Source organism: Grosmannia clavigera (assembly GCF_000143105.1).
Source record: "Grosmannia clavigera kw1407 unplaced genomic scaffold GCSC_140, whole genome shotgun sequence".
NCBI classification, from domain to species: domain Eukaryota; kingdom Fungi; phylum Ascomycota; class Sordariomycetes; order Ophiostomatales; family Ophiostomataceae; genus Leptographium; species Leptographium clavigerum.
The window spans coordinates 1,278,344-1,297,372 of record NW_014040801.1 but is presented as its reverse complement, the minus strand read 5'-3'; the positions used below and the strand labels follow the sequence as shown (position 1 = coordinate 1,297,372).

General features: G+C 59.5%; 7 protein-coding genes across 7 annotated transcripts; 3 read left to right on the top strand and 4 right to left on the bottom strand.

Moving 5' to 3' along the window:
- Positions 1-113: 113 nt before the first annotated feature.
- Positions 114-623, top strand: CMQ_1433 (40S ribosomal protein s13; the record flags this gene model as incomplete). Its single annotated transcript, XM_014318512.1, has 3 exons — positions 114-116; positions 214-258; positions 315-623. The coding sequence occupies 3 exons, from the start codon at positions 114-116 to the stop codon at positions 621-623; spliced, it is 357 nt and encodes a 118-aa protein (XP_014173987.1).
- Positions 624-763: 140 nt separating this feature from the next.
- Positions 764-2,323, bottom strand: CMQ_1088 (microsomal dipeptidase precursor; the record flags this gene model as incomplete). The annotated part of the gene is made up of 3 exons (XM_014318167.1): positions 764-1,698; positions 1,751-1,963; positions 2,029-2,323. The coding sequence occupies 3 exons, from the start codon at positions 2,321-2,323 to the stop codon at positions 764-766; spliced, it is 1,443 nt and encodes a 480-aa protein (XP_014173642.1).
- A 1,370-nt stretch (positions 2,324-3,693) lies between these two features.
- On the top strand, positions 3,694-6,641 carry CMQ_858 (and fes cip4 domain containing protein; the record flags this gene model as incomplete). The annotated part of the gene is made up of 4 exons (XM_014317937.1): positions 3,694-3,739; positions 3,805-3,986; positions 4,039-5,479; positions 5,545-6,641. 4 exons carry the CDS (start codon positions 3,694-3,696, stop codon positions 6,639-6,641), a joined length of 2,766 nt encoding a protein of 921 aa, XP_014173412.1.
- Positions 6,642-7,011: 370 nt separating this feature from the next.
- CMQ_1553 (copper homeostasis protein) lies at positions 7,012-7,860 on the bottom strand (the record flags this gene model as incomplete). The annotated part of the gene is made up of 1 exon (XM_014318632.1): positions 7,012-7,860. One exon carries the CDS (start codon positions 7,858-7,860, stop codon positions 7,012-7,014), a length of 849 nt encoding a protein of 282 aa, XP_014174107.1.
- A 354-nt stretch (positions 7,861-8,214) lies between these two features.
- CMQ_1276 (yhr100cp-like protein) lies at positions 8,215-10,684 on the bottom strand (the record flags this gene model as incomplete). The annotated part of the gene is made up of 5 exons (XM_014318355.1): positions 8,215-9,023; positions 9,074-9,157; positions 9,220-9,434; positions 9,924-9,985; positions 10,109-10,684. 5 exons carry the CDS (start codon positions 10,682-10,684, stop codon positions 8,215-8,217), a joined length of 1,746 nt encoding a protein of 581 aa, XP_014173830.1.
- Positions 10,685-11,068: 384 nt separating this feature from the next.
- On the top strand, positions 11,069-13,368 carry CMQ_1279 (origin recognition complex subunit; the record flags this gene model as incomplete). Its single annotated transcript, XM_014318358.1, has 2 exons — positions 11,069-13,206; positions 13,254-13,368. The coding sequence occupies 2 exons, from the start codon at positions 11,069-11,071 to the stop codon at positions 13,366-13,368; spliced, it is 2,253 nt and encodes a 750-aa protein (XP_014173833.1).
- Positions 13,369-13,556: 188 nt separating this feature from the next.
- CMQ_1486 (phosphatidate cytidylyltransferase) lies at positions 13,557-16,559 on the bottom strand (the record flags this gene model as incomplete). Its single annotated transcript, XM_014318565.1, has 1 exon — positions 13,557-16,559. One exon carries the CDS (start codon positions 16,557-16,559, stop codon positions 13,557-13,559), a length of 3,003 nt encoding a protein of 1,000 aa, XP_014174040.1.
- Between the last annotated feature and the right edge of the window lie 2,470 nt (positions 16,560-19,029).

The following is a 19,029-nucleotide window of genomic DNA, read 5'->3' as shown; positions in this document are numbered from 1 at the left end:
GCCGGCACTGACCTCGCACGACTCCATCACAGCCCTGCAACCTGCCTCTCGATCGACAGAGTACCGTCACGAGGCGAGGAATTTGGTGCCACAAGCACCGCCCAGGTGTAAAGATGGTGTGCTTTCCCTTCTTCTCTTTCCCTTCTCCTCTATATCTTATTCTCTCCGAGATCGTATCATCCCGGCCTCGGCTGCTGACCGCTCTCCTCGCAGGTCTTCATTCTCGGCGTCAATTTCAACGAGCTGAAGCTGGTCAAGGTATGTGCAATCAATGGCCGTGCGCTGCCAGGCTGTCTTGCTCACAGTCCGTCTAGAAAGCACTCGAGTCCTTTTATGCCATTGGCCCCCAGACGTCTGCCCGCATCCTCGCCAAATTCTCCATCCACCCACGAGCCAAGATGGGCACACTGCCGCCCAAGACGGTCACCGCGCTAACGGCGGAGCTGTCCAACATGACCGTTGAGAACGACGCCCGCCGCGTCGTGCAAGACAACATCAAGCGCCTGCGCGACATGGGCACGTACCGCGGCAAGCGGCACGCCATGGGTCTTCCGGTGCGCGGCCAGCGCACGCGTACGCAGATCCTGACGGCCCGGAAGCTGAACAAGCTGGAGCGGAGGTGATGGCACGCAACGATGGACACGGAGGACGTGTACGCTACGATGTATATATGCGAGGACAGGAATGGACAATGGTATGAGATTACGGACAAGCGGAGATGAAAGCGGGCAAAACAGGGTCCCGGGGGCTTTTTGTCACCACCCTACCACTGGATCTCCGGCAGGTCGTCCTCCAACACGGGGGCACCCTCGGCCTGCAGCCGTAGGGCGACCTCGTCGACTTCGCGCCAGACGCGCAGCAGGTTGCCGCCGGCGACGAGGGCGGCGTCCGCATCGCTGACGCCGCGGCGCAGCAGCTCGGCGACAAGAGCGGGGTAGGCGGCGACGTCGTCGAGGCCGCGTGGCGTCGACGGGATGCCGTCAAAGTCGCTGCCGAAGCCGACGTGCTCGAAGCCGATGAGGTGGCCGATGTGTAGCACGTGATCAGCCACGTGTTCCAGCGTTGAATTGGCCGGGTCAAACGACGGGATTCCGTTGCGCGATCGCTCGTCCCAGCGGCACGACACGAAGTCGGGCGCAAAGTTAATCATGACGAGGCTGCGGCGTGCCCGTACGAGCTGCAGAACGTCGTCCGGCACGTTGCGCGGGTGCGGGCACAAGCTGTAGGCGCTGCTGTGGCTGTAGATGACAGGTGCCAACGAGCCGGTCCAGTGCGCGTCCTCGTCGACCTTGCGTCCGCCCAGCACGTCCACCATCGTGTCGACGCTCGTGTGCGAGAGGTCCACGATCAGGCCAAGCCGGTTCATCTCGCGCACCAGCTGGCGGCCGTCGTGGCTGAGACCGCCCCAGACGGCCGGCGCTTTGCGCAGCGGCGCCTCCCACAGCGCCGCGTCGGCATACCGGTTCCCGCAGTTGTGCGTCAGCGTGACGTAGCGCGCGCCCAGCGCGTGGTATTGGCGCAGGTTGGCTGCGCTGTTACCGATCTGGTGCAGGCCCTCGACGCCTAGCGGCGAGATCAGCTGGCCGCGCGCAAAGGCCGCCATCGCCGTCGAGCCGTTGACGCTGGGCGAAAACACGTCCGGATACAGCGCCTTGACCCGGTTGACCACGTCGATCTGCTGGAACGTGTCCCGGACGCCTGGGCGAGTCAGCATGCTAGCACGCCTGTTGCTTCCTGCTGGTTCACTCACTGTCCGCGTAGTTGTCGTCGGAATAGTCTGTCCCGTTCGCCGGACAGCCCACGAAGACGCTCCAGAAAGCGCCGCCGTTCTTGCCCGCCCGCAGACGCGGCAGATCGACGTGCTGTGGCAGGCCGTCCTTCTCAAAGCCCTTGCGGAAATCGTCGCCATAGATGTGGTTCTTGTAGGCCGCGCGGATGAAGATGGCAAAGTCATTGTGGCCGTCTGCCAGGATCAGTAAGCACGTGCACAACACAAGACAAACACAACTGCAGAGGTCAATTCCGTACCAATTAGCGGCGTTGTCGAGAGGATCCGGTCAACTCGGTCGGCGATGCTTAGCGATGATAGGGGCACCGCCTCGTGACGGCTCATGCATGGCATGGCGGCGGAGCGGTAGAAGCCCGTGTGCATGAGCCCAATCAGCGCCAGAACGACCAGGACGATGACGCGGCCCAAGACAGACGGCATGGCCATGTGCCGCCTGGCCTCTGGAGCTGGGGTTGGCACTTTATCATTGTGAGCCTCCACGTCGGCCACCATGTGATACGCGCCCTTTTCGTCCGGATACAGAGTTGCTGCCATTTTGTGCTGTTGTGGGAGCTGACCTACAGCAGACAAAAAGACAATGGAAATAAAAGAGACGAAAGACGGTCTATCAGCAGCTGTGGAAGCAGTCCGTCAAGCTTTATCGTCCTGTTGCGCAATTCCGGGTGCAAATGATAAGGTGCAGTATCTGCTGACTAATCACGTTCTGGGCCATGTGGCTATCTGTGGCTCCGGCTGTCACTACAACTATGTAGTATTAGGAAGGTGTGAAGGGCAAGGGCACGACATCTGGTTCTCTGAACAAGCTTCAACTCTATGGCCGCATCTTCCAGAATGCCGGATTCGTTGGCTCGCTTGACGATTGGCAGTTTTTGAATCAATGTGCCTTGCACTGTGCTCACAACGACACAGCCACGATACGCTTGTCCACAACGGAGTCCCAAGCCGGCTTTCTCTTGGTTCATTTCCAGAAGAGAAGTATCTTACTGCACTCCGTATGTATTACGAAGTCCATAATTTCGATCACCACACGCGCTCTGATCCCTACCCCGCGACGAGGCGCGCAAGATGACGCTCCGTACTCATAGACATGTCGGAAATTCCAACGGTTGTCTTGCGAACCCGCTGGGCCCAGACGGCTGAAGATGGGCACGACTGTTTCTCACTTATTGATCCGCAACCTGAGCGGTGGGCCAATATGGACTCCGTATGTATGGCCACAACATCCCCCGCCTGTGTGTGTGCACTCGTATTGGAACCCCGTACGGAGTACTCCGTGGTCTGTGGCCCGCACTTTCTGCTCCGTAATGCCCTATCTAATTTCCATTGTTATTGAACTCGTAAGTCTTCTCCGCCCAAGGCGCTTCTTCGTTCGGTACAGGGCCTTGCAGGGGGTTTCAAAAGTGATGACGTAAGCATACAGGGGCCCTATTCTAGTCGACAGGCAAGGCTTTTTTGGAATTAGCCCCCTGTCGCTTGCAGGTGGCCTCCAGACAGTGCGGAGGCAACGTGCGCCTGGTTTCTGGCACCGGCCCGCACTTTCGACGAGGAAGGAAGCAAAGCTCGCAACTTGAACTGTGGCTCTTTGTGACTGGCCGAGAGTTGATGGGCTGGCCGAATTTCTTTCTTTAGCTGAATCCTCCTAGCAACGGACGAACAGGAGCGGCTGCATCTTCTCTTCCACTATCCAGGGGGGCATTTCATTCTCCCCCAGTCATCTTCCTGCAGTGCGGTGTCGATCACCCCCAGAACTCCTGAATTTCAGAAAAAACTCGTGCTGCAGCGCCGCAACTAAAAACGTTCCTTCAGCCTCTTTTTTATCTTGTGTGGCCATCGTATGCCATCGCGACCCGTCCGATAAGCCGAGACGGCATTTCCTTTGATTGACTTTGACGCAACCGACCATCATGCCTGGCTTCGCGGACTCGTTCTGGTCGAGCGACTATGCCGCTGGTAGGCCGACGGGATTGGGTGCATCTGGGGTTGGCGAGCGATGTGCTGACAGCGTGTCCCCACAGGACTGGGCGTTCTGTTTGGCAAGCTCCAGCAGGGCGTCATCGAAGACCGGCAGATTCTCACGATTGCTCGGATGCGCGCCGAGGCCGAAGAGGTGTACGGCCAGCGAATGAGCGAAATCCCCCCGGCGGTCGACAAGATCCAGGGCGGCTTCTCGAATGACGATGGAGCCAGCACACGCAAGGTAGGTGTTGAGCGGCGGTGGTTGTTATTGTCGATGCTGACGTGACGTGCAGGCGTACGAGGGCGTGCGGACGGAGATGGAGGACGCGGCCCGCAACCACCGCAAGATCGCACAGAACATCCGCGACCTGGTGGTGAACCCGTTTGCGCGGTGGTGTGAGGCCCACGAAACGCGCATACAGGACAGCCAGGACGAGCTGCAGACGCGGATCAAGACGCACGACAAGCAGGCGGAGCTGGTCAAGAAGCTGCGCAGCACATACTTTAACAAATCACGGCTGGTGGAGGACGTGGAGGAGGAAAACAAGCTGGCGTTCCAGGACCCAGAGACGAGCCCGAAAGCGAAGATCCCGGAGATCAAGGTGGAGAAGGAGGAGGAGGAGGCGGAGGTGCGGTACGAGATCGGCGATGAGACGTACCCGCCGGAGGAGGTCAAGAAGATTCTGGTGCACATGCTGGACAACATCAAGCTGGGCGAGACCAAGGTGCCGATCCTGGGAACGTACACGAACACGTCGGCCGGATCGGACATTGTGGAGTACATGCATAAGCACATGGAGACGACGAGCGTGAGCTACGCGGAGCGGATCGGGCAGGACCTGGTGACGCACGGGTTTCTGCGGCTGGTGGGCAACGTGGGCAACACGTTTGCGAACAGCTCGAAGCTGTTCTACCAGTGGCGGCCAAAGGCCTTCCAGATGGCGGGAGTGCCGGAGAAGAAGGCGGTGCTGGGCCGGACGTTCTCGTTGCCGGCGGGGACAGAGTCGGAGAGCGGGTCGGTGGACTCGCCGGTGATGGGGACGGTGAGCGAGTACCTGGAGAAGTGGAACGTGCTGGGGATGGCGTACCCGAACGAGACATCGGCAGACCGGATGCGGCGGGAGGCGCGGGAGGCAGACGAGCGGTACAAGACGGGGGTACGCAAGCTGGACGAGCTGCGGTGCGAGCTGGAGGAGACCATTTTCAACCACCTGCGCTTCCTGGAGCGTTGCGAGCTGGACCGACTCAAGGCAATCAAGACGGTGATTCTGGACTTCTCGGGGACGATCAGCAATGTGATCCCGAGCCTGCAGTCGACGGTGGACAAGCTGGTGCTATTCCAGGAGACGGTGCAGCCGCTGGGCGACCTGCGGTATCTGTTGGAGAGCTACCGGACGGGCAGCTTCATCCCGCGGGTGGTGACGTACGAGAACTACTACAACAAGGTGGACGAGGAGACGTTTGGGGTGGACATTGAGGCACGGGCGCGGGCGGACAAGAAGCGGGTGCCGATTATTGTGACGTCGCTGCTGACGTACCTGGACCACCACTACCCGGACCTGGAGGGCGACGAGGCGCGGCGCAACGTGTGGTTGCTCGAGGTGCCGCTGCAGCAGACGCACCGGCTGCGGGCCAAGGTGAACCACGGCAAGGCCTTCTCGCTGGAGGTGTTGCAGGAGTTTGACATCCCGACGGTGGCGAGCCTGTTGAAGCTGTATCTGCGGGAACTGCCAGGTGAGATGAGAGATTCTGACAGGATGATGTGCTGTGTTGTGTTCGTCCGGCTAACCGACCGACAGACTCCCTCGTATCTTCGCATGTGTACGAGATCATCCGGACCATCTACCAGACGCCAACGGGCGAGGGCAGCGACGAAGGGCAGCGGGTGCCGGTGCTGCAGCAGACGCTGTCGCAACTGCGGCTGACCAACATTGCGACGCTAGATGCGTGCATGAACCACTTTACGCGGCTGATCGAGCTGACGTCGGCAGACGAGGCATACGTGGCAGCGCTGGCGACTGAGCTGGCGCCATGCATCCTGCGGCCACGCATCGAGAGCTCGCTGACGATGGAAGAGAAGCACGGGTACCGGCTGGTGCGCGACCTGTTTGCGCACAAGGGGGCCATTTTCAAGGAGCTGAAGCGGCTGTCGGCGCTGACGCACTCGTCGTCGGTAACGGGGCGGCAGAGCGCGGTGGTGAGCGGCGGAGGCTACGGCGGAGGTGGAGGTGGCTACGGTGGTGGAGGTTCGGGAGCAGGTGGCCTGGGCGGTCCTGGGACTCCGGGCAGCGTGGTGAACCGGCCGCGAGCCATCAGCACGGACGAGAGCAACCGCAAGGCCAACATGGAGGAGCGGACGCGGGCATTGCTGGAGAAGGCATCAGGAGGACGAGGCCGAGCCACATCGCCGGCGTCGGGACCACGGACGAACCACCGGCGCGACAAGAGCAGCGGCGGACCCGAGACGAGGTTCCCGATCCAGACGAGCAGTCCGACAACATCGACGGGCGGACATGTGCGCCAGAGCGTGGGGCCGGTGCTGGGAGTCAAGCGGCAGAGTCTGGAGGTGCCGGGCGAAGGAGGCGGCAGCGGCAGCGACGGCGTGGCGACACCACCCAACGGCGTGGAACTGGTCGACGGAAGTGGTCCGGGGACACCGGGATCGCCGGCCGAGAAGCGCAACAGCCTTGGTCGCACCAGCGTGCGGTTTGTGGGCGGCCGGCGGATTGCGCCCGTGGTGCCGACCCCTTCGGCTACAGCGGCAGCAGCGGCAGCAGCGGCGGCAGCGGCAGCGGCACAGGCATCGGCGGCAGCTTCGAGTGCTGCGGCGACGACATCGCCGACGGCCGGAGATCACCATGGTGTCACGCTCGTGGATCGACCGATGGACGACTGATGCGACAAGAGACGGAATGTGGCCTCGGAGGGACCATGTATTGAAGAGATGACCGGTTGAGCGGGACGCGGGTCTTTTTTGTCGGTTTGTCTGATTTATTTCCATTTTCTTTTGTGGGATTTTACCATTCTTTGATTTTTCCTTCTTTCCTTTCTGTCTTTGTTTTGCCTTCTTGTCCTTCCCTTCTTTCTCTTCTTTCTTTGTGTACTTTGGTCCAACGTTTCCACGGTTATTGTAGGCTTCCCATGAGAAGAAGATGTAAAGACGACAGCAAGAGCAATGGAACGAGTTGGATAGTGCAGGATGCAATGGAGTGGGACAGTAAGCGAGGACAGACGACTCGTACAGATGATGACTCAGCACAGTGTTTCTACTTCCGTCTACCGTCTCCGACCCGTAGCAACTCCACGATCTTGGCTGCCTCGTTTCCGTCAACAGTCTCGGATTCGTTTTCTGCGCCCAGACAGGACGAATGAAAGGCCACTGGCCGTCGAGAACAAGACAGAATGGTCATCAGCTCAGGGAGGTTTCTGCTGCGGACACCGCCGCCGATGATGACTTCCAACGTGTCCATGTCTTTTGTCTCACCATCGACCTCCTCTAGCTTTGTCCCCTTCCTGCTCACCAGCTTCCGCAACATGTCCAGGTTGGCCATCGCTCCCTCTGCGCCCACGCCACCAGCCGTCAGGATGCCGACAAACCCACAGCCGATCGCTGCCGCGATCCCGCCGTCGGCTCCCATTGTCGCCATCACCTCGTCAAAGGCCCGGTGCAGCACGCAGGCAAACGGGCTGGCCGCCTGGACAAGCATCTGGCACCGGGCCACGTCGATCCGGACGGCCTTTTCCATCGCCGTCTCTGTCTCCTCCGCCTCTTCCAAAACCCCAAAGACAAACCCGTCGCCTCGATCGGGTCGCAGCAGCCCAGCCGCAACAAAGACCCCGATGCATGTCCGCATCTCGTCCAGCTCCTCGTCCGTATACAGAAAGTCGGGCCTGCCGCTCAAAGGCTTTCCTCGCGGTCGGATCATCACCCGTAGAGGCACAGAATGCCCGCCCAGACTGGCCGCTGCTGCCCTCACCTCCTCTAGGGTTGGCGTCAGTCCGCCAACCGCATACGACCCGCCACGGTTGATCTCGAGTCGGGTCGCGCCGTGGAAAACTGCAGTGCCGGCTGCCTCGGCCGAGAACACGGGCACCTCAAACGTGGTCACTGACATGTTGTCCTGTCCGGGATGGAGTATGGAGGTGAGAGAAGTTGTGGCACGAAATCAGGTACTGCACAGTGGAAATGTGACAACTCCCAATACACACAGTGTCCACCTCTGAATTTATTGTCTTAGTCTAATCTGCAGATTGCTGCACGCGGGAAAACTGTCGGTGAATGAGCAGTCATAGTGAGTTCACTCGCTGTTCCTTTCTCTTTCCCGATGATTTCCTGCTTCTTTTACCCAGTGCTTTCGACTCCTCTTGTCCTCCGCCGTAAGACCAAAAGCAAATGCCCATGATGCAAACCCCGAACAGATAAGCCAACACGCCAAGCGAACAAAGAAATGATGCCAACAAAATTCCACTCACTCATACCACTCTCCAGAAACCATCTTGCTGCGCTGCAGCTCATCGTGGTACTGCAGCCTCTCACGACGATGCAGCTCCCCGTGCCAGCGCATCTGATCTTGGCGGTGCAACTCCTCGCAGCGATGCACAGGGACCTTGAAGTCTTCTGGCTCTGGCACAGGCACCTCCTGCTTCACAAACAGAGAATCGTCGGCCGGCGTGGGACCCCGGGAGATCGGGGTCTGGTGGGAAGGAACCTTGTAAGTGGGAACACCGTGGACAGGAGCCCGGGAGACTGGAGCTCTGTAGACAGGACCGTCGTGAATTGCACCCGCATAGGCTGTAGCTGTGTAGATCGGAGCCGTAAACACGGCAGCTTTGTTGTCTGGCGGTTGGTACGTCGAGGGCGGCACAAAGGGCGGCATCTCATACGTAGGTTGCTTGTAGTGAAAGTTGAAGTCATAGTCCGGCTCACAGAGAGCCGACTCCTCGGTGCAGACATACAGAGGCAACTCCATGGCAGACAGAGGGGGCAACCGGACAGGAGCTGGAGGGGGCGGAGGTGGTGGCATCGGCGACGATGGTAAAGGTAGCGGAAACTGCAGCTGCAGCTGTCGTGGCACTGGTGATGATAGCGTCCGGGTGCTGCGACTGGAATTTTGCTGTGGTCGGTTCTGACGATGGGCTTGATTCTCGTCTTGCTGATCCAGGTCCTGACTTTGGGACGCGTGTGCGTTCTTTGGACGTCGGCCACTGCCGCTTCCACGTTGAACGAAGCGCATGACCGAGCGGCTGCGTTCACTCGGAGCCTGACCGGTGGAGGATCCTGGTCTGGTTAATGCGGGAGCGATGTTCCAGGAAGCCGATGACACTTACGCTCGTTTCTGATATAGTCTCGGACATATCTGGCCGCATTAGGCGAGAATCGCTCGAGCACAGAGTTCTGGAAATAGTGCTCATCTGTGGTTGTGGTAGTGTCAGCACAGAACAAAAATGTGCAGAGGCCATACCGCGAGACGTACAGAGCATAAGGGCCGTGTATTTGCGGCGGGCTCGCCGACCCATGCTGGCCTGCATCACCTTGCGCAACGACTCCCAACCCTTGGCATCGTCGGTGTAGGGTTTCGCCAACAGGTGTCGCTTGCTGGACGTGGGCACGATCTCGGACCAGAAGACTCGTTCCTCTTCGTCAGACCAGACCTTGCCGCCCATGATGCAGATGCAGACCGGCCTTGTCCTGTTCGGTGAGTGTGGCTGACGCAAGGAAAGTTTGAATTGAAGAGCGAGGTGAGAGGGTGGCGATAACGGGGAGAGGAAGAATAGAAGAGAGAATTGCAGGGGAACGGCGAAGAGATTTATAGAGACGATGCAGCAGTCTGGATATGCCCGTCTGGGAAAGAGCGAAGGACGCTGAAGCCGCAAGCGAGCTCTGCCTACATTCGTCTAGGAGTGTTACGAAGACAGCGAGAGCAGGCTGCGTCGGTCAGGGTCAGAGAAAAGTGATGAGCACGCCGGATTCGTGGCAGAAGGCTTTGAGGGGTTGTTCCTGTGCCTTTGGCTTCTTTCATTTGTTTCGATTTTAGGGCACCGCCTCGGAGAGAAGAGGATTGAAGAGATATATTGCTGCCGGGAGGGAGCTGCTGGTGCAGTCAGAGAAGAGCTGCCAGAGGCCGTGCATTTCCGAGCTGTCTTGGTGACCAGGCTGCTTCGTCTGATCCATGCATACGTAACACCGTTGTTGTTTGCCGAGCAGTGACGAGCTGCTCTCGTGATGGGGACGTTGTGTAGCTGTAGTGTCATAGTCCAGCCGTGAAGAACTGGATAATCTTCCGCTCAGCTCGAGAGAACTGTGGAGTTAGCATGGGAAAAGAAGCAAGAAGCAAGAGCCAAGAGAAAGAACAGAACACGCACAATGCTCTTCTCGGCCAGCGGCACGACGCCGTCGCGCACCCAGACGGCCCAGCCGCCCATCAGGTTGGCCAGCATCACGTCGGTGGTGAGGCGGTCGCCGACGACGGCGATCTGGCTGGCGTCCGTCACGCCCGTCTCGGGGTGCTGTCGAAAGTACGCCAGGATCTCGTCGCCGCAGCCGGGCTTTTTGGTGCGGTGAGGCAGCACGGCCACGCCGGTGTCGCGCTCGACGGCGGCCGCCAGCGCGCCGTCGCCGTCGTACGAGAGCGCGCCGGCCGTGTTGGACACGATCAGTAGCCGCCGTCCCGGATACGCCTTGCGCAGCCGGGCAAAATGGTCGCGGTACGCCGGCAGCACGGCGCTGCTGTCCGGCTCGGCAAAGCAGTCGTCCTTGTCGAGCACGACGGCGCGGATGTCGGGGCGGGCACCGTCAGATGGTCGCTGCGCGCGACTGAACGCCCCATCCAGCGGGATGGGCAGGTCGCCAAACGTTGGCACGACTGCCTGCGGCATGCACAGCGACGGCCGGGCCAGCAGCCGGAAGACGTTGACCGAAGCCGACAGGTTGAGGTTCATCGTGAAGGCGGGCGGCGGATGTGGTAGTGCCTGCTGTGGAGAGGTCCTGCACTGGAAGCCAATTCGTTCTGGTCAGCTCTCCGTCAGCATCTGCAGCACTTTCATCAGTCAGGACATCCATACCTAAGATCGTAAGCTGTTCTGAGGATGCAAAGACTTGCGTCTCCAACGTGTCTCGCAAAATACGAGATCTGCAAGGCTGACAGGCAAGAGCCACCGGCCGCCCAGCGCGTTCCTGCGGTTAATGGGCACTAAAAAAAAGAAAAGCGGGGCAGGCTTAAAGGGGAGAGAGATCGCGAACTGAGACGCGTTCTAAAGCCTGTCCTGTCTCTCTCTACACACAGAACCAGCAGGACGGCAATCCAAGCAGTTTTTGCACAACAAATGGCGCGCATAGCGAAGAGGAGACCGGCCAGCAAGGCCGATACCTCTATCCGTGGCAATGGAGTCGTGTTGACGCCGCGGAAACGACGGCTTTCCGAGATTGTTGAATCGCAGACAGAGGATGACGAGGATGAAGCCGAGGATCTGGATCCCATGACACCGACAAAGAGACAGCGCACGGTCGGACAGCAGCCTCTCTTGTCCGGATCGTGTACGAAGCAAAACCAGCAGCGGCAGCGACTGGCCGACGGCGAGAAAGACAAGGGTGCAGATCCCTACGACTACGACAGCGTCTACGATGTGCCGGCCGACGACAAGAGCCTTCCGGTGGCGCCGAAGCCGAACAGCCAGCAGAAGCAGGTACGGCTGCCGAAGAAGCAGATAGCCGAGGACGTGGGCGGCGGCGGCCAAGTCAGCACACCGACGGCCAGACGGCGAACGACGGCGATGTTTGGGACGCCGACCAATGCCTTTTCCGTGACGACACCACGAAAGGCAATTGTCGACACGCCGATGCGGCGGTCCATGGCAGACCGGTCGGCGCGTCGGAAGAGCACGCGGGCACTGATCGACCGGGCTGTGGCTGGAGACGAAGACGAGGATGATGATGACGAGCTAGAGGCCAGGATATTCGGGGTGGAGGAGGACGAGGACGAGGACGAGGACGAGAACGTGGTAGGGGATGAAGAGGAAGATGGCAAGACGGACGAGAAGATTGATCAGACCGACAAGACAGACGTCAGCGAACAGCCGATGGAGCCGGTGACGCCGAGACGGCGTGGCAGGCCGCCCAAGGTCAAGAAGGATGAGACAGCAGCAGCAGCAACAGCAACAGGAGAAGGAGAGCCGTCACCAGTCAAGCGTCGCGGCCCAGGACGGCCTCGCAAAGACCAGACGGCCACGGGGACTAGCAGCAGTCGTCGCGGACCGGCAACACCACCGCGCGACTTGCCGGCCCACGAGCACTTTTTCTTCCAAAACAACCGGACCGGAGCAGCCAAGACGTCCAACAACACGCTGGCCGGGTTGACGCTGCTCACACACGAGGAATACTTTCAGCTCGGCGAGGCCAGCAGCAACAACAGCAGAGCCAACCACGAGACCGAGGTGCGCTTCCTCGAGGACCTGCACGCGCAGTCGTTTGGGCAGTGGGCCTTTGAGCTAGCGCAGGGCTTCGGCGTCTGTCTATACGGCTACGGATCGAAGCGACGGGTGCTGCGGGCGTTTGCTCGAGCGCTCTATCAGGGTGGTGGTAGTGGTGCCAACCGGATCGTCATCGTGGACGGCTGGGCTGCCGGAGGGGGGATGGGGGGGGGACGAGGCACATCGACAGCGGCAGCGTCAGTATCAGCGTCAGCAGCAGCGCTGCGAGACATTATGGGAGCCGTGGCAGCAGCAGCAGTGAGTGGAGGGAGTGGTGAAGGTGGTGGTGGGAGTGAAGAAGAGGGCGACAGTCATGGTATCCCTCATCTGCCAGCCATCATTCCGGCGGCTGAGCGGGCGCTGCTGGCGCTTCTGGATGCTGGTCTCGACACGACGTCGACGCCGACTGTCACGCTCATCATCAACGGCATCGACGCGCCGGCTCTACGACGACCGGCCGCTCAAGCGACGTTGGCTCGCGTGGCTGCTCATCGACGCGTGCGGCTGCTCTGTGCTGCCGACACGCCCGGCTTTGCGCTCTTGTGGGACGGCGCAGCGCGGGCGGCCCTCAACCTGGTCTTCCACGACACCACCACGTTTCGTGGGCTCGTGGGCCACGGCAGCGACGAGCACGAGGCAGATAGCGGTCTCGATGCCGTCGACGAGGTGCATGCACTGCTGGGCCGCCGCGTGCGGCGTGTTGGCGGCAAGGACGGCGCGGCGTTTGTGCTGCGCAGTCTGCCGGAGAATGCGCGGAGCCTGTTCCAGCTGCTCGTGGCGGAAGCGCTGGCCGGAGGTGGTGGAGGAGGAAGACGAGGGGGGAGAGACGGCCGGAGAGCCGTGTCCGACGACGACGACGACGACGACGACAACGATGACAACGAGTACGGCGACGAGGGCGAGTCGGCCGGGCTCGAGTATCGCATACTGTACAACAAGGCGGTGGAGGAGTTTATCTGCAGCTCCGAGATGGCCTTCCGGACGCTGCTGAAAGAGTGAGTTGGAAATGTCTTTGCTGGGTTGACATATGCTGACTAATCAGATTCCATGACCACCAAATGGTTACGAGCCGCAAAGACGCCTTTGGCACCGAGCTGCTGAGCCTGCCGTTTCGACGTGACGAGCTGGAGGCCCTGCTGGAGGATCTAGTATCGTGATGAGAAGAAGACGAACGGCGTTATTCACGGGAGCACCTTCGTATGACATAATGGTATGACATAATCATAAAGCATTAACGCAGACATTATACAACCATGCTTGTAGCTCTATCTCAGGCGCCGATGCATCATTGCCTTGCGCTTTCCGGTGCGCTTCCTGTATATCCCAAACGCCGTGGCAAGCACCCCTACAACCCAACACTCTTGACACACGTCCACAGGATCACCGGCACCACCACGTTGTCGTTGCCTCCTGTCAGCACGGCTTCTGTCAGGCTCGCCACCGAAGCGCACATGCCTGCACGCGGCACCGCTTCCAACGACCGTGACCAGACTGCTCGCAATGTGCGCAGCGAGAGGACCAGAGGACCTCCTCCCGGACCTCCTCCCCTTCCCTCCTCTCCTGTTACTGGCCACCGCCCAAGCCGCAGCCAGAAGCTGGCCACCATCAGACCGGCAAACACGGCTGTCGCAAAGGCCACGCTGCCTTCGAGGCTCTTGCCACCGCCCCAGAGCCATTTGCGCCGGCCCCAACGCCTTCCGATCAGCGATGCCGCCGCATCTCCCAGGCCCACACACACCACACCGGCCACCATGCTGACGTCGCGCGTCGGCAGCTCCCAACCGGTCGAGCAGTCTTTCGCGTCCCTGTTTCCCCCTCCTCCCACCCTTCCCAAGCTGCCCAGCGACAGCCACAGCGGAATGGCACAGCCGATCAGCAAAAAGATGTGCGAGATCACCACCGGCCCCCTCAAGTCCCGGCCGTCCACGTAAGGCGTCAGGAAGGTCGCGATCGGCCGCGACAACGGCGGCAGCTGGCTCGCCCGCAGCAGGTCTAGCAGCAGAAACACCGCCAGCACCAGCGCCAGCGCCAGCGCCACGTATGCCGGGTCCACAAACGTCGCTGGCAATAGCATCGCCACCATCATGAAGTGGAACACCTTGCGCCGCGTGTCCACCTCGTATACCGGCGACAGTCGCAACACCACCGCCAGGCCTACCACCAGAATCCCCAGCCAGTAGCCCAGCAGCACCAGCCGCGTGCCCGCTGCTCCCAGCCATCCTAGCCGCACCTGCTCGACCCAGCCGCGATGACAGGCCGAAGACAGCGTCCGTGTCGGCAGACATACCCAGTACTCGAGGCCTGCCTTGACCACCTCCAACCGGAAGCCGTCCACATCGCCCAACAGGTAGCCCATCGCCCAGCCGACTGCCTCGTGGCCCTGCAGTGCCCGCTCGCTCACGTACAATCGAATCGGCCCTAGGATCATCGCCACGATGCAGCCGTACACGTAGCCGGCGTACAGCCACCGGCGCCGGCCTGCTTGTGCCTGCGTCAACGAGAAGTACGCCCGCACACTCGATGACATCGCCCGCTTCGGCCGCCCCGAAGGCGTGTGCGTCTTGGTCGGCAGCCCGATGGCTGTAGCTGCTGCCGTGTGGAGGCTGCTGCCCTTCTCGGCTGGCAGCTCTCTGCGTCGCTTTCGTTTCAATCGCACTTTGCCGCCATCCGAGTCCGACAGCTGCAGCGCCGCTGCCGAGGAAAGCATGGCCGCGTCCTGCGAGAACTTGTAGTCGTCCGAGTTTGTGCCGTCGTCCAGTTCGTCGTCCACGGGGCCTGGCCCAAACATCATTTCCAGACGGGCGCGGCGTGTCACTGCCAGCTCGGCCATGATCCAGCGCACCAGCACCAACATTGGCGAGATCAGCGGCCATCCTCCTGCTGTTGCCACCCCGGAGTTGCTACTGCCACCACCACCACTACCGCTCATCTCGCGCCGGAATCGCCATCGCGGTACGCGGGCCAACGTCACGCCCCAGCGAATCACCATGCTGCATGTGGCCAGCAGCCCGAGCCCACCACCCCAAAGCACTGCTTGCAGAATCACCGCCTGCGGCGACGCCGCCAGCAGCAGCAGGTTGATGAGGCCCGTCGACAGTAGCTGCAGCTCTGCCGGCAGCAGGCTAGTCGTCGTCAGCGCCTGCAGCAGCCAGCAGAGGTTCTGGTGCAGCGGGTAGAGCAGCGTTGCTGTTTCCGCTGAAAGGATGTTTTGCTGTTGTTGCTGCTGCCGTTGCGCCACCATCATCGGCACGCAAGACAGCACCCACTGGACGGACGCGCACAGCTCGCCGCGCAGGGCCAGTGGCACCAGCGGCCGCGGAATGGTGCATAGGGCGAGGCTGAGGTTCAGCAGCGGCGCAGTCGCCAGCGTCGGCGTGGCCAGGAGCAGCGACACGAACACGGGAATGGCGAGCGGGTAGAGCAGTGGTGCCGGGTCGAACGAGGCCGGCACGTAGAGAAGTGGGCGCCGAGCATCGGCAGAATCGGCAGACGTGTCTCCACGTCCTTGTCGCTGCTGTCGCTCGCGATACGTCCAGACAGCAACCCGCAGTGGATACACGGCGCACAGCCCAACCACAACGGCCAGCGTCGCTCGCAGCTCCCGTCGCCACCGCACAATCAGTGGCCGGGCGTCTGGGTGCGAGCACAGCAGGCTGCCGAGCACGACCAGCAGCAGTAACTCCGTGGACCGGCGCACAATCTCGCGGCCTCGACGGCTGCGAACAGCACTGTCCCGACCTGGCAGATGTGCTGGGATGTCGGCCAATTCGGAGTGGACGAGAGGCTGACGTAGTCGGCGACGATCCTGGTTGTTACCACCATCACTGCATCCCGTGTCGCCTCGCAGCAGTGCCGGGGACAGCAGCGGCGTCGACAGTCCCGAGGACGACAGCCACGACTCGTTCATGCCGCGCAGACCCTTGTGTGGCCGGGCTTTGGGTGCCGGTAAACCCTTTAGAAAATGCTCGTCGTCCGCCTCGGACCCGCTGTCGCTGGCCGGCGTCGACAATACTAGCTGTCGAGCATAACGGTAGGATGGTGGTGCGTTCTCCGGATGGGCCGGGGATCGTGACCGCGAATGTGGCCGTGATCGGACATGTGGTTGTGATTGTGTTCGGAAGTGCGATTGCGATTGCGATTCGGATTGCGATCGAGGCCGCAGTGCTCGCGACGGCGACAGAGACGCCAGGCGGTCCGACGCGTGCAGTAACGTCGTGCTGTTGCGGTGGTAGGGATGGGGCGAGCGCGAGAGCCACCGCTGCTGGGTCGTATGGTCAACGAGAGCTTCGGGCAGATGTCGATGGTCGCTGGCAGTTTCGTCCTCCTTCTTGCTGTCGGCGGCTTGCATGACGCCACGTGCAAACGTGCAGCGACAGATGTCCGCTCGGAGGAGGCGAAAGAGAGGTCGTAAAGTATGCAAGAAAAAAGACTCGGGGAGCGACAGTTCTCACATGTCGGTCCACCGTCTGGTCGTGTTGAAAAAGACAAGAAGACAAGCAACTGGCAGAAACGGACGAAAATTGGGAAGTACGAAATAAGTGGATTCCCAATCACATGTAAGTGCAGGGAAGGCGCGAATCTCACCGGATCGACGAAGAGCTTCGCTGTCCTGATGATCAATTCCGAGGGTGTACCAAGTCCAGTCACGTGTTTCTGCTAACAGAAAAGGACCGCAAAAATGCGTCGGCCGGGAATCGAACCCGGGGCCTGTCGATGGCAACGACAGATTTTACCACTAAACCACCGACGCTGATTGGTTGTTGAGTGGACCGTGCACTGTGTGAGCTATATATCAGATGATGCATAACACCGCCTGCCGACATTCTATGCTCTTAAAGGCTCGGAGAAGATGGTTCTATCTAATTTCTGCTGTTTGTATAAAGCAAAATTTATGTCCCTTTGTATGTACGGCACCTACTAAGTGCTTTGCCGTCCAGCAAATCTACCCAAAGGTCGTTATTTTCTAGCTTTACTTCTAGTCGATAACGCTCTGTAGACCTCGAACATTTATGTACTGTGTTTTCCCCCTTTACTACTGATGCAGTGGTTTTTTGCTTTTTTCCGCTACTACCACGTGTTAGAGCTGTCCGTTTTACTATGCCCCCGGCATAAGACTTGGAAGCTCCTTTTCTTTAAGTGGGACTTTAAACTTGGTAGGTACGTCAGGATCAACCTCCTTCAAGACCAATATAATCTCTGTCCAAAGGTGTCTCTCTCAATTTACCGCGTTGGTATCTGTCGCTATCGGGCCGGAACTAAGAATTACTGTCAGTCTTAAAGAGTTATGGAAAATATGGCGTGAAGGACTAAGAAGAACTCACACTGCAATAACCTCATGGTCAAGGTATAAGGGAATAAGGAGCAGGAGATATGAGACGAAGTATAGCTAGCTATATTGCCTTCACTCATCACTTCCCACCCATGATCTTGTCAGACGTCAGCTAAGCCTAGAAGCGGGGCATGTATCGCGCGAAAGATGTCCGATGATGGCTCCTTAGAGATGTCCTACTTTTTCCGATGCCGGTATGATCTGAGGCCGAGTATGACGTTATCAGTGAGTTTAATTGTAATGTCTATACGCACGAACGAACAGGAAGCGTTATGTAAAGTCAGAGCTTGTGCTAAGGTGCTCCGTATATCTGTAAGTGAATCTATTACATCACACGATTAGAGCAAATCTGGCCTAATATCTCACCTAATAAAATACCGCTGACTAGGACCGGATCGTGAAAGGATGCGGATGAACCTGCATCCTGACCTCTGTCACCTCTGATCCCTGTCGGAGGTGACCCACAGCGGTCCGTTTCCCTACGCGGACTAGCGCGACATGGGCGACCTGCAACAGCTTCCTCATGATGTCCGGCAGTGTCCCTCGGAGCGTTACCTGACCCGTCCCTGTGCCTCTGTCCGTTTGAGTCGGAAACAAAGGGACAGAATCGCAGACGATGAAGAGAAGCGACTCTTGCTTCGAATAAATAAATAATATAAGGATAAAAATAAAGATAGTCTCCCTGCTCGGCCCCGCAAACACGAATTATTCCTCTCCAATATCGACTAATACCCCCAGATGCACCTTAGAGCTAGTCTTCACAACTTACAAGAAGAGAAAACTGGCCCAGTTAACTCCTCTGCTGACGCTTCCTAGCGCTGGGCTGCGCCCGCTATCGACAGGCCGAGAAACCTTTACCATCCCCTCGTCGCTGCGAGAGTGTGCCAGTTGCTTTATCAACGCCGGCGATGATATTACCAGCTTAACAGATGTATCAACTACGACGTTGCGAATCATCCTCTGCACCCTTATCGATCAGGTCCTCAATCTGCGCACCCACATCGATGGCCTCTTAGTCCGCAGCCAAAAGCACAAGCACACCTCGGCCGTTATGCTCTCCGTCCAGGTCCACGAGGCCCAGGAGCTGCTGCAGAAGTGGCTTGACCTTGCCCAGACCTGGTGTCCGGCCGATTCTGCGGCGAACTGCACCAACCGTCTCCTCTACCACCTCATCGTCCTTAACACCATGGCTAGCCTCCCGGCCGTTGAGAAGATCGCCCGCGCTGGTCCTGGTTATAGTCCGAGTCTGGGTTCAAGGGGCTTCCATCGCCGTCCCGGACGCGCCTACCATCTCGACCCGGAAGACGCCCGGGAGATTAACGTTCACTGCGGTCAGGCCTTGCGTAATATCAGCCTGCTTCCAGAGCACGCCCGGCTGCCCTGGTGGATATCTTACTTCTAAGACATGTCGACGTGCAAAAAGCAATGCGCAATATTAGTACATAGACCACCGTTTTACATTTCGACATTGGGAGTTTCCCCGCCATAT